This window comes from Schistocerca cancellata, chromosome 1 (genome assembly GCF_023864275.1).
Source record: "Schistocerca cancellata isolate TAMUIC-IGC-003103 chromosome 1, iqSchCanc2.1, whole genome shotgun sequence".
NCBI lineage: Eukaryota > Metazoa > Arthropoda > Insecta > Orthoptera > Acrididae > Schistocerca > Schistocerca cancellata.
In genome coordinates, this window is record NC_064626.1 from 206,501,135 (window position 1) to 206,521,888 (window position 20,754).

The 20,754-nt window shown below is 40.1% G+C and overlaps 1 protein-coding gene across 1 annotated transcript in view; it reads right to left on the minus strand.

Moving 5' to 3' along the window:
- Window positions 1-20,754, minus strand: part of LOC126168897 (transcription factor IIIB 90 kDa subunit) — a 372,622-nt gene that overhangs the window by 28,636 nt on the left and 323,232 nt on the right. Inside the window, exons 9-10 of the mRNA XM_049920596.1 lie at window positions 18,926-19,060; window positions 2,894-3,094 (exon numbers count right to left, since the gene is read on the minus strand). Of these exons, the coding sequence (XP_049776553.1) occupies window positions 2,894-3,094; window positions 18,926-19,060 (336 nt within the window). The remainder of the gene's footprint in view (window positions 1-2,893; window positions 3,095-18,925; window positions 19,061-20,754) is intronic.

A 20,754-nucleotide genomic window follows, 5' to 3' on the forward strand; every position in this document is an offset into this window, starting at 1 on the left:
GTGTTTCTGATCTATTTATTGACTGTAATTAGGCTGGTAGTTGACCCACTAAATTTATTACATGGTTGTGTGTTTGCCCACAGGTTGATAGGTGATAGCAAATTGCTACACTTATAACTAACTTTAATTTAATATTGTTGAAACAAACCAACTGGTATGGGACAATTAGTTATCTTTTGTCAGAAATGAAGCACCATAGGTAACATGATGTTGAAGCTACACTTTTTTATAGTTCTATCAATAAACTGAAGTCAACCTTTTGGTTCCCTACCACTCCCTTCTATTCCTGTAAGTTTGCTTTTTTCAAAACATGAAAATCTTACTGTATTATCACTTTCATGTTTGCATTTTAAATTCTTATGATAACTGTGCCTAAAGAGGAGAGAGCCAGAACTGGGGTCTCCATACCTAACAGGAAAATTTACAAAAAAGATATAAAATCTTAGGATCAGATTAGTGAAAGAATTCTGGAGATGCAAATCAAAGTTTTAAGGCTAGGATCAGATTAGAGAAAGGATTCTGCAGATGAACATGAATATATTACTGGGTGGAGAACGAATTATCCCATTGTCGGTCAGTACGAGGGCAATGTGGTAAATGACAATAGGGATTGTCTATCACTCAGTTCTTGAAAATATTTCTAGGTAGGGAGCAGAAATATGGGAAGAAACTAGCATCAGAGAAACAAGTAGCTTGTACTATAAATGGACTTCTGGAGCTGAAGTTGTGGCATCTCCAAGCTAGACTGTGCACCAAATGCCCTCATAAGGAAGGCTACAGGTGTTGATAAATCAATAACAGACATGATAAAGATGAAATGTCTAAAACAGTATGACAATGGACAACAGCTGATGAGCAAAAAAAGTGAGGTATTGGAACTCAACAGAAACAAGAAAGCATGTACAACTTAAGAGGATCTGGGGTCAAGAAGTCTAGGACATGATGGATGCCAGAGGACTACAAACGAGGAACTGGCATTATCGGAGAAAGTGGAATATGGAAAGCAAGAAGCAATGCCAGCCATACAATTCTTGGAATATAATGAAGATAATGACGGTGATGACACTGACGATGATGATGATGATCATAATGACATCTATGTTTTAGATGTCTTCAATAGTTATAGAATTCTACCATTACTGACACACTGCTGCTCACTTCCCAAGTAAATTTTAATAGTGAAAGAATTCTTGGATTTTTCAAAAAATCACTATCATCCTAAAGTTAAAGTAGCTAGTTATAGATGGATAACACATACATATTCAATTTTTTAATCAATGAGTCACCAACTTATTTACAGCAATATAGATAGTATAGATCATTGTTGAACCTATTTGCAGAATATTCCAACAAAATAATACATGTAATACATATGCCTACCTAAACGACTGCTTGCATAGTGTTGATTACTATTAAACAACATTAATTTTAATTTATCTGCCCTATGTCTTCTTGGTATACAAATTACAATAGTAAGAATTAATCAAATGATACCACTGAGTTTCACATAAACATTTCAGTGAGGTATGCTGACACTAACTAAAGATAATTCCATATTTCAAACCAGTCTCTCCTAATTTTTGGGAATAGTTACAAAGTTACTCAGTGATTCAGATTCATGTCTATCGCGAAGCTATGGAGCACCAACATCAAACATTACTCACTACAGATTTTTACTGGCCATCTTGAAACTTACATAATTTTATCCACTCAGTGAGTACATCATTTCTACCCTGTGGCCCAGCACATGGCGGTCAGGTTGTTCTCCATATCACTGGTAACAGACTACATTACTGATGTATTCACCAGCCCTTTCCACGACAATGTACTTATGAAATATATTTTGATTGCCTCATTTCATTCATGTTTCACTTAGCAATCTTTGTAAACTAAGATAATATGTGTAAACTAAGATAATATGGATATTTGTAGGCTTTTGTAGATATGTCACACACAATGATGTGCACCACTAGAAGATTTGTAGTAAAGTGCTTCAAATTCAGGTCCAACAACTTGTTTAAAAAACAGTCTTCAATTTTTTAATAATTTTAAATAATAATGTCAAAACAAATCTATTCTAGACCTGCTGACCAATCTCACTCAAATTCACATGAAACAACAAACGATGAAGCATCACAACAAAGACTTAATTTTTAGATCTACTTCTTTGCTGAAAATTTACTTTGAAGGTTTTCACTCCACCCTTCCACTTCATTAAGTGAACCAGGGTTGGGGTTTTCTGGTATGGATATTAAATCTACCGAAAGCTGGTTATGTGCCACAGGGAGCAGTCATCACGTCTGATGCCATGGAAGTGGTTTCCAGCCTACAGGCAGTATAAGGGAGTGGGAAGGGGAGGGGATAAATGAAGTTTTCAAATGTCCAAAAACAAAAAGTTCATATATCCAAAAACAAAATGGGGTGGATAATGGCTAAGTGACAACGGTTATGGTACGAGGGCGTAAGTAATGCTTCTAAATTTCTTATGTGAGACACTTTAAAGCTTTTAAAATAAAACAAACTTTATTAACATTCTACACCTTTATTCTTCATGTCTCCGTATTTATTTCCCAACATAGTCATCCTGGTGATGAACATATTTCTCTCACTAAGAGACTAGTTAGTTGATACCGCCACTGTAAAAGGTTTGACTTTGTTGACAGACCCACAACCTCACCTCTTGTCAAAGCAGAGTCCTTGAAGGTGTTTCTAAGTTTTAAAATGATTGTAGGTATAAACAGAGATAAACTTCATTTTTCCGATTGTAATTTCATGGAATCAAAATCTACCTCCAGTGATTTGAAAAGTCAGGGAACACAAACCACAATAAGCAAAAGCAGATGATGCAGTTATGCTATAGTTATATTGTAGTACTAAAAATTAAGATAATTACCTTTCTGTTTCTCGAGATAAGCAGCATTAATTTTCATCCAGAGATCATCTTTATATTTAGTTTCTTTTTCTGACATAATATACGAGTCAATTTCAGCATCATCTATCCCATCGAGATCTAACTCAGCATTTTCCTCTTCTGCCTCTTTCTGTGTATGATCATCAACAGATCCTGTTAAGCCCATGCTGGCAATGTCTGGTCCTGTCAACATAAAATGTCACTGCAAAGTCAGCAGATCAACGCAGATGCACCCATTAGCAATAGAGCCCTTTGGGAGCTTCAAGGAGAGCCTTCAGGGAGGTGAAAAGAGTCAAGTTATACATACATTAATAGACAGAAGCAACCACTGCTGGCTACTTCTGTGAAGTATACGAGCAACAAATTTTGACAGAGCTGAAGCAGGACTCGCCTGAAAAGATGACAGGATGCCACTAGTGTCCAGTGTTGTTGATAAGCACACCACTGTAGGTGCACCTCTCTCTGCTGCTGTATCAAGACAATCCACAACAATGGTCATTGTGCTAGCAGTCCATAGTGCTCCAGATGTTGTCACACTGTCCGTGTGGACACTTATCCACTGCAAACAAGCTCATTTCCTGACTCCAGAGGTATGTGATGTGGCTGAATGGTCCTGCAAGGCTGAATGGCTCTGAGCACTATGGGACTTAACTTCTGAGGTCATCAGTCCCCTAGAACTTAGAACTACTTAAACCTAACTAACCTAAGGACATCACACACACCCATGCCCGAGGCAGGATTCGAACCTGCGACCGTAGCGGACACGCGGTTCCAAACTGAAGCGCTTAGAACCGCACGGCCACACCGGCCGGCAAGGCTGAATGAAAAATAAGTCTGTCCCTTTGAGCACTGGTCATGTGGGACTGTTGAGATCCTCATGGTGTTGAGTATAGCCCTTCCATAGTCACAGGTCAGCAGGGGGATTTCAATTAACATGGCAAGAATATTTTGAAAAAATAAACAGAAGTCTCCATAGCCTCACTCCTGCTGTTACCCAATTCTGACTTGTGCTACTAGAGATTGCTTCTTCTTACCTGGGGCATAACATGACTTTCTCATGAACAACCAACATTCATATGAAGTTTTAGAAAGTGAAACCAACATCTTGTTTCATACACAGCCTGCAGATGACATCACTCCTATCTACTTTGTGCAGGTATGCTGCAATGCTACTCATTTACGTAGCTGAATGTGTAGTACATTTCATGCTAATTTGACATCTATTGCATGCTGCCATCATGATGTTGCAGTTTTAATGGCCATCAGAGTATACAGTGGAGAGGCACCCCCTAATAAAAGTCAAGTCACGTCCGATTGTTACATAAGACAATGAGCAAATACCTAACAAAAATATTTCAGTAAACATAAAATTTTGCTGCAGGCATTTACAAGGTAAAATAAAATAAAGTATTGAATACAAAAAGGAAAATATTAAACGAAATATGCAAGTTTCAAGTAATTGAAAAGGGAACTAAACTGCATTTAAAAAAAATAACGATTTGAAAATTTCTTGAGAGAAAGTGAGAATTTATATGAAAAAGTGGTAAGAGAAACAAATGAAAACACTATGAGTGTGAAGAAAACAAAAGAGTAACTTCTGTTGAGCAAACACTAATTCATCTGTTAAGATATCAGATGGCTCATTAATAATAACAGACAGAAAATTGTACTACTATTTGATTAATTGCACTAGCATTTGAATGCCTGAAATAATGAAATGCCTGACACAATGCCACATGATGTGTATAAAGCCATTTGCAGTACAAAGTATGTAAAAGTGCCTGAAGGTAATGTTGTTTCAACAGAAACTGTTCAAGCTGGAAGCAAAACTATACAAAATTAATTTCCAAAATTATTTACAGAATGTGTGTGGAGGAAGAAAATATCCTAAAAGCTAGAACAATGCTGTAATAATTCAACCTCATAAGAAGTAAGAGAGAAAGACATAAAGTGTAGGCTTGCCAGGAACCTCTTTATAATGTACAAAATATTTACTAGACACATAAAACAAACATTGGATTTTTAATCAAACAAATGCATGCACTTTCTTTAGAAGTGTACATAGCACAGTTAATCATAAGAGAGTTGGGGCAGTAAATATGAATTACCATTTTACTGAGACCTATAGATTTACAGAAAGTTTTTGATTAAATTTCAGTAAATCTGTATTAACAGCCCTTGAGAAGAAATTCACTGATTCAACCTATGTTAGTATACTGAAGAACATATGGATTAACACTACAATTTGCATTACATTTTAATGCATACATACATATGGAACTGTTCTGCCAGGAAGTAATGGAGTATCCATAAATAAGATTTATGTTACAGTTCATAAGGATAGAGGAACATTCTGAATCTAAAGACGACTCGGACAAAGAGATTCCATGCACCACAATTTTTCTTAGCAGGCTTATAGCAAGTCTTTGAATTAGAAAGAAGAAAAAGGGATGTATGTGAACAGAATATATCTGAACCATTATTGTTTTACCAATGTCAACATCAAGGGATCACAAATTTAGCATTGGAGGGCAGTGTGGAGGGTAAAAATCGTAGAGGGAGACCAAGAGATGAATACACTAAGCAGATTCAGAAGGATGTAGGTTGCAGTAGATACTGGGAGATGAAGAAGCTTGCACAGGATAGAGTAGCATGGAGAGCTGCATCAAACCAGTCTCGGGACTGAAGACCACAACAACAACAACAATGTCAAACTGTTTGTCACTAGGGCAACTAAACTCTGGCATCTAAAGTATGAAAATAGGGCACACTAAAAAGTAAGCCAAAATATTAAGAAAAATGTATCGTCATCACATCACAAGTGAGAGCTTATCGAGAACAGCAGGGAGACATTCATGGGAATTACTGAGGAAGTAGTACAAACAATGGTGGTCTTGCTGCCAAAGGAAGGAAAATTAGCAGCATTCAGTTTTTGATTATGAAACTGCAGAATGGTGTCTTCCCCATGTTATGTATTGAAGACATGTGGAATTGGTGATTGGGAACTTTCCACCAGGTGGGGACATAAAGTTTGGCAGCTTCCTTTGTACTATTGAAGAAAAGTTGGTTGCATGCTGACATTCTCACCCATTATTTCATTTCCAAATCATCCATAACTACATCAGTTTAACACTACAATGGACAAGAAGTGATCAAAGCCTTCCATGTGATGAAAATGTACACTTCATCCACTGCAATGAGGATAGCAGAAGGACCCTACCTTGGTTGTCCAGTACATCTTGTGGAGGACAACCATGAAATGGGTCACAACATTTAGATTTGAAGTAATAGTTAAAAACACAACAATATAATGTTCTCCAAAACTCAAAATGGAGATCTAATAACAATGGCAATGGTCTGAATAGCTTAAGAAATGTTCCAGGTTAACCTGGTAAACTGATGGAATTGATACATTAAGTCTATCAAACTAAGGACATTGACCACCTCTGTAAGGGGGTCAACATGGAGTTAGAGCAGCTGCTTCAGGTGGCTACTGCATCAGACGTGTTTGGTTCATGTTGATGCAATTGGTAGATGGGATTTCACTAGGCATGGCCTGCATCTCAATTGGAAAGAGAAGGGTAAATTGGCTGGCTTGATAGCAAAATCCTTAAGAGGGGCACTGAAACTCATGGGAGTACATCTTCTTTAGACTAAGATCAGCATCCAGTGATTCAACATTGAAAGGAATTAAGCTTAATGAGAAACTCAGACAGGCAGGTGTTATAACTTCAAGTTGAACAAATATATTTCAAGGAAGACACAATACATGAAAGTCACAGATCAAGTAAACAGAGTTAGACATGTGTTCACTTTAACAGTCAAATCATAACTGCTGCTGGCTGGCTGGCCCCTTAGGTGGCGCTGCTGCTGCATGGCTGGCAGACAGCGCCGCATGTAGAGGACGCGCGTAACTGCGCGGTGGCACTTTCAAAGATCGGCGAGTCACAACACTTTTCCCCCCTTTGAAGTTTTTGCACGGGTCTTGATGGAGGTGGCCTGTAGATTGCTAACATCCATAGGTGTTGTTTGACTGGCCGTAAAGTCTTGAGGAGGAGGCTTCTCGTACGGACGGAAGTGTCCCCGATGATAACGGGTCGAGATGACACGAGACGTGGGGGTCGAATCTGCTGGGGCCCCGTGCACCAATCTGCCCATTGCGGCAAGTCCGGATGTTATAACAGGAGACATGGGCAATGTGTTCACATCTGTAGGAGAAGGAGGCGAGTAGAGCTGCTCCAACAGATGATGGTCATCTGGTTCCTGCATGGGCATGTCTCCTGGTGGCGTCAGTCCTTGTGCTGGCACCGATATGATGGTGAGAGAACTGCGTTGTGAGTAATGTGAGATTCCAGTATCCCGAGCGTCAGGTGGAGCTGAAGGTGGTGTAGCGGCATCCGGAACAAGCGTTGCTGGCACACGAGGCCGGAGCTGGTCCCAATGACGCACTGCAAGACCCGTGTCCATCTGGATTTCATACAGGCATCGGCCACGGTGTCATAAGATGCAGCCAGGAGTCCATTTTGGCCACCTGCCATATCCCCGTACCCATACAAGGTCATCGGCGGTGAACCGGCCAAGCAAAGGCACCCGCGGCCGTGAGGTGGAAGGCCGCAGAAGATGAAGTAGCGTGCGGGGCTGTCGGCCATGTAAGAGCTCAGCCAGGCTGTGGTCGCCCATGGGGGTGAAACGGTAAGAAACCATAAATTGGAGAAGCGCATCATCAGCAGCAGAAGAAGTCAGGAGTTTCCTGATCTGAGCCTTAAATGTGTGGACCAGTCATTCAGCCTCACCGTTTGACTGTGGATGGAACGGAGGGGCTGTAACATGCATGATGACGTGATGGGCACAAAAATCTGCAAAATTGGAAGAGGCAAATTGCGGACCATTATCAGTAACAAGAGTAGAGGGACGGCCTTCCAAAGAGAAAATGTAAGCTAGAGCATTTGTGGTTGCCGCGGTGGTAGGCGACGTACAACGGACAATGAAAGGAAAGTTAGAGTAGGCGTCAATAACGAGAAGCCAATAAGTACCTAAAAAAGGTCCCGCAAAGTCAGCATGAATACGCTCCCAGGGATTCTCAGGCAAAGGCCACGGTGACAAAGATGACTTCAGGGCGGCGGCCTGTGACGCACGAGGGCCACAGGAAGCGACCATGTCTGCGATTTCAGAGTCGATGTCGGGCCAGTAAACATGATGGCGCGCCAGAGATTTTGTGCAAGAGACACCACAGTGACCTTGGTGAAGGAGGCGCAAGACCGAAGCACGTAAAGATGCAGGTACCACAACACGCAGCGAAGCATTTTCGGTGGAAAGGAGGATAACACCATCCCTAGCCGTGAAGCGGTAACGCAAAGTGTAGTAGTTACGCAACGGATAAGAAGTCTTAGTGGACGGATGATCTGGCCAACCCTTCCGAATACAGCATAAAACCCAGGAGAGGGTAGGGTCAGAACCCGTAGCAGCCGCCACCAGGTCCCCAGTGATGGGGAACCCGTCCACAACCCGCTGCTCGGCAACAGCCAGGTGGAAACACAAAAGTTCGTCCCTATCGAATGCCAGATCAGGACCCATGGGAAGGCGAGACTGTGCATCAGCATTCGCTTGTTGAGCCGTCGGCCGGAAATGAATCTCATAATTTAAATGAGACAAGTAAAGAGCCCAACGCTGGAGGCGATGTGCAGCCTTGTCGGGAAGTGACGTTGATGGATGAAACAAGGAAACAAGTGGTTTGTAATCTGTAACAAGGTGAAATTTGGATCCATAGAGAAAAACACCAAACTTATGAAGAGCATAAATAATGACCAAAGCTTCTTTTTCAATTTGAGAATACTTTTTTTGGGCATCCGTGAGCGTTTTGGAGGCATAAGCAATGGGTTGTTCAGAACAGTCAGAAAAACGGTGCATAAGGACTGCACTGACCCCGTATTGAGAGGCGTCCATGGCAAGAACAAGATGTTGGCCAGGTCGATAAGTAGCCAGGCGCGGAGCCTGTTTCAGCATAGTTTTCAATTTCTGGAAAGCCGCATCGCATGGCGCGGACCAGTGAAAAGGCACGTTTTTATGCAACAGGCGATGCAACGGCTGAGCCACCGAAGCAGCAGACAGTAAAAGCTTGTGATAGTATGCTGTTTTCCCCAAGAAGGCCTGCAGTTCCTTAACAGATGTAGGGCAAGGAGGGGCACTGATCGCAGCGACAGTTTGGTGAAGCAGACGAATACCGTCCCGAGAGAGTTGAAACCCCAAGTACGTGATAGATGCCTGAAAAAATTTTGATTTCTGAAGATTACACTTAAGACCGGCAGTCTGTAAGACATGAAAAAGTGTGCGGAGATTTTGAAGATGTTCGTCAGTGGTGAAGCCAGTGACAACAATGTCGTCCGTGTAATTTATACACCCAGGGACAGTGAGCAATAATTGTTCCAAGAATCGCTGAAAGAGAGCAGGGGTGCTGGCAGCCACGAATGCAATCGTTGGTATTGATAAAGGCCGAAAGGCATGTTAAGGACCAGAAACTGCCAGGAAGCAGTGTCGAGAGGAAGTTGATGATAAGCTTTTGACAGGTCAAGTTTAGAAAAATACTGGCCTCCAGCAACTTTAGTGAACAATTCTTCAGGTCGAGGTATAGGGTAAGTGATGATAAGACATTGAGCATTTACAGTGGCTTTGAATCGCCACAGAGACGAATATCACCATTTGGCTTAGCAACGAAAACGACAGGAGAGGGCCACTCACTGGAAGTGACAGGAAGCAAGACCCCTGAAGCAGTGAGACGATCCGGCTCCCGTTTGACCTGATCACGAAAGGCCACAGGAATGGGCCGAGCCTGAAAAAACTTAGGCTGAGCAGTGGGTTTGAGCGTGATATGAGCTTCAAAGTTGTTTGCACGGTCTAACCCAGGAGAAAAAAAGGGATGAAAATGTCGTCGACAAGGAATCTAATTGAGCATAAGGAATAGCATCAGAGACAATATTGACAGATTCATCTATGGAGAACCCAAAAATGTGAAAGGCATTGAAACCAAAAAGATTCTTCGCATTACTATGGTCGACCACAAATATGGGAACAGTGCGACAGATTTGTAAGATACCTCAAGATCAAATTGTCCCAAGAGAGAAATCTTCTGTTTATTGTAAGTCCGTAATTGCCTAGTGACAGGTGACAGGATTGGAGAATCCATCTGAAGATACGTCTGAGAATTGATGATAGTGGCAGCAGAACGAGTATCCACCTGCACGTGAACATCTCGACCAAGTATTTGGACAGTGAGGAAGTACAATTGACAGACAACACAAAATCAAAATCAGAATCAGCGTCATGTGCATGAACATCATGTATGCAGTCAGATTTGCAAATGGATGACACATGACCCCTTTTTTTTGCATTTGTGACACACGGCCCAAAGTTGTGGACAATCTTCTCATGAATGTTTCGTAAAACACCGCGGACATGAAGGAAGTTGCCGTGGGTTTTGCTGCAGTTTCTTAGAGGTTTGTCTACGGTTAGGCCGAGGCTGCGCTTGGGAGCATACTACGGCCATGACGGCCAGCGGAGACATGACACACGGTTCGTCAACATCCCACAGAGGTTGTATTTCCCCGACATCGCCCCATGCCTCTATTTGCAAGAAATTTCAAAAGACTGAGCGATGGATAGGACTTCATCTAGAGTCGGATTTGCCAACTGAAGGGCATGTTGCCTAATTTCTTTGTCGGGCACCAATCAGATAATAGCATCCCGTACCACGGAATCAGCATAGGATTCTTTGTGAACTTCAGTAACAAATTGACACTTTCTACTGAGGCCGTGAAGTTCAGCAGCCCAAGTGCAATAGGATTGATTCAGTTGTTTTTGACAATGATAAAAGGCAACATGAGAGGCTACCACATGCGTTTGCTTTTGAAAATTGATGGACAGAAGTGAGCACATTTCAGCAAAGGACAAAGATTCAGGATCTTTCAAAGGAGCCAATTGTGACCACAACCGATACATTTGAGGTGAAATCCATGAAAGGAACAGAGACTTACATGTTTGTTCGTCTGCGACATGAAATGCCAAGAAGTGCTGTCGAAGACGTTTTTTGTAATCAGACCAGTCTTCCACCGTCTCGTCGTAAGGAGGAAAAGGAGGTAGAAACAATGACGAGAGACGCCCCGCATTTGATGCCGTGACAAAATCACGAATCGCATTTGTGAGAAGCATTTGCTGTTCTATGAGACCTTGCAATAGTTGCTCTAAAGTAGCCATGGAAACATGTGGGTCAATGATGGAAAAGAAAAATCACTACCTTGTCACCAATTGTTATAACTTCAAGTTGAACAAATATATTTCAAGGAAGATGCAATACATGAAAGTCACAGATCTAGTAAACAGAGTTAGACGCGTGTACACTTTAACAGTCAAATCATAACTGAGTCCGAGTCTAGCGGCCGCTGGCTGGCTGGCCGCTTAGGTGGCGCTGCTGCTGCATGGCTGGCAGACGGCGCTGCATGTACAGGACGCTCGTAACTGCGCGGCGGCACTTTGAAAGAACGGCGACTCCCAACAACAGGTACTAAAGATGTTACAATATCACAAGATCCTCAGCAAAATACAGTGAAAAATAAGGTCAGTATATTGCATCAGGGAATTGAAAAACAAAGTGTAAGAGGTTCTTGTTTGTTTGGAAGATTTAGGAACTGAGTATTTAATAGATTTACTATGCCTGTGTGTACATCATATAGTCAAAAGATAAGGGAAAGGTAAATGTAAATGCATGTAAACTTACTTAAGTAGACACAGTGCAGAAAAAAGGAGGAGTTGCCAAACATATTAAAAGTCATCATAGTGTGAAAAATTTAGAAACTAAAAGAACTTATGTAGAGCAACATGTAAAAGCATATTCCTGTGATTAAATTAAACGATGGTACTTTTTTAATAAATTGTAGCTGTGTATAGATCCCCATTGGAAAATTTCCACCAGTTTCTGAAAAACTTGGATTCTTTGTTGTGATACCTGTCATACAGAGGGAAGCAAATTATTATTTGGGGGATTTCAATGTAGATTTTCTGGGAGGGTCTTATAGGAAGAGTGACCTTGTTTTTTTTTTTAACTCAACATCAGTTGTTGATTTTCTTACTTAGGTAGTGCTGGTAAGCAGCACACTGGCAGATTTTATTTTCATAGGTCTTAATAAATTTAAGCAAATGAACATTTATCCTATTAAGAATGGTCTTTCTGATCATGATGACATACCTTCATATGGTAAGGCAGAACAGTCCTCCAAAATGGTGCATTCAAATAACAATTTAACAATTGCAAATTTATGGAAATTTGTTTTGACCTTTTATTATAAATAGTGTGGGAGTACAGTATACCGAAAATAAAAATTACATGCAAATTAGAACATACAATAAAAATCAGTATTGGCTCCACTATGTATCCCACAGTTTCTAATTTTTTTTTCCACGTAGAGGCCACAATATACTTATTATTGGTTAAAGTTTCATTCCACTAACTATTAAAGTTTTCAAGTTATTAAATTTCATAATACCAGTAAAAGCTACAGGCCTTGACATCCAGGTCCCCTCAACAAAAAGTCAGAGGTTGGAAATATTTTTAATAATCTTTTTAAATGTTGTGGAGAAAATAGGAGTCAGTTGTTCATTAGAAAAGGCAAAGCTACATGTGGAAGAGGCAATACCTATGAAGTCTGATAAAATTTAAATTCTATGCACCTCTCCTTCTGAAAGTAGGAAAATAATAAACTCACTCAAAAGTAAAAGCTTGAATGGAATTCATGGCATTTGCAACATGGTACTGAAGGCTTGTTCCCAACAGGTAAGTAGGATTCTCAGCCAAATATGTAATAACTCACTGTAACAAGGTATTTTTCCTAATAGATTGGTATATGCTGTTGTTAAACCATTGCTACTCAGTCTCACTTCTGGCACCTTTACCCAAAATTCTTGAAAAAGTAATGTACTCAAGAATAGCTTCACAAATTTGTAAAAATAAAGTACTAACAAAATATTGATTTGCTTTCCTGGAAATCTTTTCAACAGGAATGCTCTGAATAACTGCACATCACTGATCACGATTTTCTATTATCTCTCAAAGGTTTTTGATTGTGTAACTCACAAAATTCTTGTAGATAAGCTTAAGTACTGTGGTATGAGTGGGATAGTGTACAACTTGTTTAATTGATATTTAACTGCAGAAGGTTGAAATAAACATTCACATAATGCAGAAAATGCAGCAGATTCCTCAAACTGGGAAGGTCCCATAGGGTTCATTCTTGTGTCCCTCATTGTTCTTAATATAATATATTAATGATTTGCCACTCAATATTCACAACGATGAAAAGCTAGTTCTTTTTGCTGATGATAATAGTGTAGTAATCACACCCAACAAACAAGAACTAGCTGAGGAAATTGTAAATAAAATAATGTCTTTCAGAAAATTATTAAGTGTTTTCCTGCAGATGGACTCTTATTATATTTTAATGAAACACCGTATGTATAGTTCCGTACAGTAAATGACATAACACTATTAATAGATATAGAGTTTGAACTGAAGCCTGTAGTAGCTAAGGTAGAATATTCCAATTTTTGGAGTTTGCATTGATGACATTGATGAGAGATTGATCTGGAAGAAACACATTGATGATCTACTGAAACATCTGAGTACAGCTACTTATGCAATTAGATTTATTGCAAATTTTGATAATAAACACATCAGTAAATTAGCTTTCTATGCTTATTTTCATTCACTGCTTTCATATGGCATGATATTTTGGGATAAGTCATCATTAATGAAAAAGTATTCATTGCACAAAAGTGCGTAGTCAGAATAATAGCTGAGGCCCACTCAAGATCATCTTGCAGACATTTGTTTAAAAAACTAGGGATATTCACAGTAGCTTCAGAGTGTGTGTGTGTGTGTGTGTGTGTGTGTGTGTGTGTGTGTGTGTGTGTGTGTTCACTTACAAAATTTGTTATTTGGTACAGAAAGGGGTGAATTATGCTGCCACAAAAGCCTTTGGTCACTTACCAAATAGCATCAAAAGTCTGATGGATAGCCAATCATCATTTAAGAACAAATTAAAAGAATTTCTCAATGACAATTCCTTCTATTCGACAGATGAAGCTTAAGATATAAATTAGTAACCACACAGTTATTAAAAAACATGTTGAATTATGACAGGTAAAGAAAATTTTGTTAAGAGACACATTCCAAGTCATTACGAAGAATTGTATTCATGATCTGTAGAAAAAGTATTAATATGATCTAATCTAAGTTAATGCCAAAATCCCGAACACAATGGGCAGAAATGTATTTGACACTGGTGTAACAGAAAGGAGGTACACAGAATAAATGAACATCTGTGTAATACCAAAAATATTGTCACAACATAACCACTCCCATGTCCAAACCCGAAAGCTGGGTCATTGATGAAACATAACACTTAGCATTGAAAGCACACTTACTATGAACATCAACGTGCCCAATAAACAAAGAAGAACATGATACAACCCAAAGCAATATTTTAGTAACTTTTCCAACAGTCCCACTGTTCACACAGGCATAAAAATCCATAACAAGTATCCCAGGCTACATCTCTCTGGCCAGTGCTTCACGTTAGCACTCTCTGTCTTTCTCATGGGTGTCTGAGGTCCATGTGTGAGCCAACTGTCTTGCTTCTTCAGTTCTGGTGATTTCTTTCACATAGCCATCATGAGTATTGTCCAGTTGAAATGGGAACAGTGTATCCACTGTCATTTCAGCCTCACACCCATGGAACAGAAAGAGCGGTATGAGGCTTATAGCATCTTGCTTCATTGTGTTGCATGCTAATGTCATGATGGACATTTATTGTATCTCAGTCTCCCTATTCAACATGCATGTTCATTGAGAGCATATTTGATAATATCTTATTAAAGCATTCTCTGAGGCCATTCATCTGTGGATAGACAACTGAAAAGCTTTCCTATGATCAGAGATCATCACATGGAACAATCATGCTTTAAAATTACATAATCTACAAGGAACTTCGCAGCTTCTAGAACTTTGGCAGTTGGCACAGTTTTGGTGGTAGCATAGTGGGTCAGGTAATCAGTGCAGACTATCACCCATCATTTTCCATTTGTCAACTGTGGGAACCTCCCTAAGGAGTTGATTTCAATTTGGTGGAATGGTGCTGTTGCAGGCTGGATTGCTACCAGATGCCACAAAGAAAACTGCCGCATGTTTTGTCATCATTGGCATTCTCTACGGTATCCCACATTTTGTCTAATAGATTGCAAGAGATCTGGCCAGTGATACTCGCATCTGATTCAGTCTAGATTCTTCATGAATCCTAAGTGACCAGGTATTGGAGTGTCATGACAATACTCCTGGATCATTGGCCACAGATGAGCTGGGATCATGAGAAACCACTTCCACCACATCAGGTCATACTTCCTCTTATACACTGTTCCATTTATTAATTGGAACCCTCCTTTGGTCAGTTTCTCATTTTCAAGGCTTCTATGGTCTTCAGCAATGCTAAATCTATCTGCTGTTCAGCAGCAATGTCATTTAATGCCTCAACAGTTGAGATTTTATCCTCGCTGCTGTGTTCCTCTGAAGGACTCGAAAGTTGGGCAGCATCCTTGTGTTTATATCCATTTTTGTACACCAGTGTGATGCTGTACTCATGAAGTGTTAGTGCTTATCTTTCCAGCTGATCCAATGGATCCTTCTTGTCAGTCATCCAGTGAAGAAAATTGTGATCTGTCACAATGGTGAATGGTTTGCCAAATAAATATGTCCAAAGAAGTACAAGGCACTCTTTCTTGGTTGTGGAGTTCTGCTTCTCAGACTTTGAGAGTACTCTGAAAGCAGAAGCTATCACCTTTTCAATGACTTCCTGAATTTGTACTAGAATGGCCCCTATCCCAAAACTGGTAGTATTGGTGTGAAGTTCTGTCGTGGCAGTCTCATCATACAATTCTAGAACTGGAGATGTCAGCACCTCCTTAAGGATAAGGAACAATATTTCTTGTGCCTTGTTCCAGCAAAATTTGGCATCTCCCAATGATAGTTTTTACAAGGTACGTGCCTTGGTACTTAAGCCTTTACGAATCACCAGTAGTATGAGTATTCTGAGAAAATGTTAAATCATGAATGTGCTGAGGAGTCTAAAAATATATCTGGCTCAGAACCAGGATGTACTCCGTCACCATTCACTAGATGCACTAAGATTTCTATTTCTTGGTCAACAAAGAGGCTCGCTTTCTGATTTAGGAAGAGGCTTGCAGTCTGAATGTACTTCACTATAGTTGTCGGTCAGCTTAGATGTTCTTCAAATGTCTTTAAAAACAAAACAAAAAAGTCATCCAGATAGCACAGAAAAACTGCTTCTTTAAGATGTGTAAGATGGTTGTCCATCATATGTTCAAAGGTGGTTGGAGTCCAAACAGCATAACATTAAACTCACAGAGGCTACCAGGAGTCATGAAGGCAGTTTTTTCCTCATCAGTCTTGTCATCTTTGATCTGCCAGTAGCCTGTCTGCATGTCGGTAGCAGAGAAACACTTTATTACTCTTTTCAAGCAGTCCGGGTTGTCATCAATTCGGGACAATTTCTTCACAATTTTTTCAGTCATAAGTTGATACTGAAACACTAAGTGCTGTCCTCCTCCTTTACAAGGGCCACAGCAGAGGACCATGAATACTCTGCAGATTCTATGATGTCTTCTTGCAGTATCATCTCCATTTTCTCCTAGTCTGTCTGTCATTCAGCTAATGAAACTTTATGTGAGTGCTGGTTAATTAGTGCATCATCCCCACTGTCAATACGGTGTTTTATCACGAGGCAGATGGTCTGTCTTTTCTTCAATGTGGATTTGAAATCATCCAAAAACTGACACAGAACTGCTGTTAATGGCTGACATTGTTCCTCAGTCAGACCAGATCCTATTGGCAGCTCAATAGTGGCTTCATTCCCTGTATTTTCTGTAATGGTAGTGGAGTATGATTCTTTGTGACACTAAGCTGACTTTCCTGGACTGGCTTACCTGTCCCTACCTAGGATAAGTTGAGGTTGCTCGTGACAATTAGTTAGCCAAAGTTCTCCTTGACCACCCGCAATACTACTGTCATTGGCATGTAGATTTATTTTGTGAGCCTGAGTTGCGATTTGCAACTGAAAAAAGCCTCACAGTTTAACTTGACATCTCAACTGATGACTGTAATCTTCTCATTGATTATGGTGGGATAACATCATCTTCAGTGGCAAACTACTGCCAAAATCAATCTTTGTCGTGTGATTGCTGGAATAACTTCATCAATCTGAAGCTCTGATCTTCCACAGTCTATGATTGCTTGTGAAATCTGTAAGAAGTACCAACAAACAATATCACCATGACTATTGCCTGTTAAAACAACAAACACATAGGGCTGTGGTCTGCTAATGACAGTTATTTGTGCAATACACATTTGTGATGGCTGGTTGTATTTCCCATTTGCGACCTTTCATATCTTTTTAGCTAATGACAATAAACACTTGATATTGCAAAAAAGGAATCTAATGAGTTGTCTTGGGCCCAGACTCACTGGCTGTCAAAGAGATTTCCTGTCATCTTGGTGAGTGTAATCATTGGAGGATTTTCACCTGTGGTGGCCTCACTTCCATAGCTCACCGTATCCCTTAGTTTTTGTGAATTTGATAGCTAGATGCGTGACTGGCACCTCTGTACGGTGATGGGGAATGGCAAGACCTTGTGCAGTGTAAGGCGAAGAGCTTTGGCCCAAAGGTTGACTACAGATGACCGGCATGAATAGGGCAGTGATGATGGCTGATTACTTGTGACATACTAGTAATCAAACTCTCATCTTCTTTCTCTGCAATAGTGTACAGCATCTCCAGGGCATCAACAGTGAACACAGACTGATGTGTTTTCCTCCGTCCTCCATACATCTGTTCTTCTGTGGAGCATTTTACTTAGTGAAGGGATTGGTTGTACCTGCATTGGTCAGATATTGGGTTTTTGCTTAACAGTGGAGGCAGCACAAGCCCAAGTTGGTAGAGTCCATTCTTCATGGTTTGTTCAACTCATGGAGGAGATCGGTGCTAAAGACTGAAACACCTCTTCCTCAACATTCTCTAATACCTCCTGATGTACCAGGTCGACATACAATGTTGCTATCTCTTGTGTTCTAAGTCCAAAGTTTCTGGCTTCCATACAACCATGTATGTATTCCCTTATTTTATGATTTAAGGCAGAGGTGAACTCATGATGGCCTTCCACAACTGCCATAGGGACCACATTCAGCAGTCGGCAGTCTCTCTCTTGCCTGACTTTTTCTGTTGATTCACTGGCATAACTTGATGAATTCCTCTGTCATTAGAACCTCCTATACCTAAAAAGCTTAGTCTTCCGTGACTCCTTTCATCAAGAAAATTAGGCTGCCTTAGATGTCTGTTTTGTCCCATGTATCCACTTTGTCAGCTTCTGATGTATTAAAATTCATGACTTGGAATAAGGCCAAAACATTTTGTATGTATGTCCCCATGATGTTGGGCCCCGTTCTTCAATTATTCTTTGGGCAAGCAGACTTGCTGCTGATTGTTTCCAGTTCTGTCTGGAATTGGTCCAACCAATTAAAGTTCTCTTCTCTATTCTTGAATCACTGCTGGGATTTGCTGTCCAAGTTCAATTAAGCATTTGCCAAATACATCATGTCATCCCGAAAGGCAAAGGTTCCACAAAAGGCAAAGGTTCCACAAAAAGCAAAGGTTCTGAGTTTGAGTTTCAGTCTGGCACAAAGCTTCAATCTGCCAGAAAGTTTCACATCAACATACAGTCTGCTGCGGAGTGAAAGTTTCATTCAAGAAACCCAGTTGATGATAGCAAATAAGTTGTCTTAGTCTATACAGTGATGGTTAGACAAAAAAATTCTTAGCATTAACCCAAGAACAATGCATTCAGATTATCTTTTAAGGAAGTATAAAATGCCATTCATCTACACAGTCTGATCTATCAACTTACCTAATCCTACAACGTTGCTGCTATTGGATGAGCAGTTGACATCATCTGTAATACAACCCTCAATTGTTCCCAGTGTTGATTCCACAATAAAATTTTCAGCCTCTTCACATTCATTATCAGAATTTGGACCTGCATCTAGAAGAAAAAAATATGTTAATTGTTAAAATATTATAGTCAAAAACATGCACTGAAAAGCATGTTGCATACAGAACATTTGAATATACGTTTCCTGCAAAAATGAGTGCAAAACAATTAATGAAAGATTTAAATTTTTGAAACATATCTTACAGCATGAATTATTTCTTTCATTAACAGGGCATCTTTAACGAGGTCTACAACAAGTCAAGACGGTACATATTACAAAAGTAATACAAACCTGACTACCTGCACTCACAGTGACCTCAGCTCTCCATACAACCAAGAGAAAATCTCAATTAAAATTTCACTGCTAAGGAAATATAAAATATTTTCTTTGTGTGTGTGTGTGTGTGTGTGTGTGTGTGTGTGTGTGTGTGTGTGTGATCTTTACATCCACCCTGTAATGTATCAAAATGGGACAGTATTGAATGAAGAGTACAATCGCACACATATTGAAAATTACGATACTATCATGCAATACTTGCATGAAGTTATACAGGAGGGAAGAAAAATTTGCATACTTGGACTCCACAGTGCCATTTGTCACATGCTAGTAATACAAAAACGTCTGTCACAAAATTTCATCCTGCGCCTATTTCCGGCAGTAAATGGACATTAAAGATTGCCAATCTGGCAACTCTGTAATCACATGTATGTTAACTACCTCTGTCAGCATATAGGATAGTGTTGTGCAGCTGGTGCAGTGGATAGCATTTTGGGTTAGCATGGTGGAGATTGAGGTTTCAACTCTGTGTCAAGACATATTTGTTTTTATTTGCCAATTTCATTCTGCCATGTAATACAGCAGTACACACCATTTCTTAACTTATCTGATGTTCAGATAGTACAATGTTTTGTAATGATGAACATAATAAAAATGTGGTCAGACAAGTTAGAAATAGACAGATGAAACAAATGACCTGTCATAGGACAGAATAACAATTTCGAGATGCTAAAGATGAATGCACAGTTAAATAACTCTCAACATCTAACAGTCATTCACATTACATGCAGTACATCTGCTAAGGTGAACACATTAGCAACCAGTGACAATAATATTTTCCATATTACTGACGGCATGACGTTTACAAAGGAGTATATTGTCCTCAGAGCAGATGCTCAAAATGACCCTCACGCGTGCCCAAACATTACGAGACCCACTGGATCATGCAGCTCTGGATTCTTCACAACATGGCTGCATCCACAGATAAAAGAGCAGCATATGCACCTGCTATCTGTTCCTCCATACATGTTGGCAGAGTAAAATACACATGCTCCTTCAAGTGTCCCCACAGGAAGAAATCCAGGGGGATTTCAGTGAGTTGAATGTGGAGGCCATAACTGTACCTCCCTGTCTGAGGCATTTCCCTGGAAATGTTCTGTCTACATGCCGTTGCACATTAATTCCAAAGTGTGGAAATGCACCATCATGTTGGAAAGATAAACTCTGTCGAACATGGAGTGGAACATCTTACAGTGTGTCAGGCAAATAGTTGAAAGGAGTGCAGTCAACCTGACAGGCAACAAGTGGGACCACAACTCCTGTCTGCCAATATTCTGACACAGATGTTGATGCCAAAGTGAACTTGACATCCATGCTCGTGGATGATGTGCAGATTAACATCACACCAATGGTGGGAATTGAGCATATTGAAGACACCCTCATGAGTGAATGTAGCTTCATCTGATCC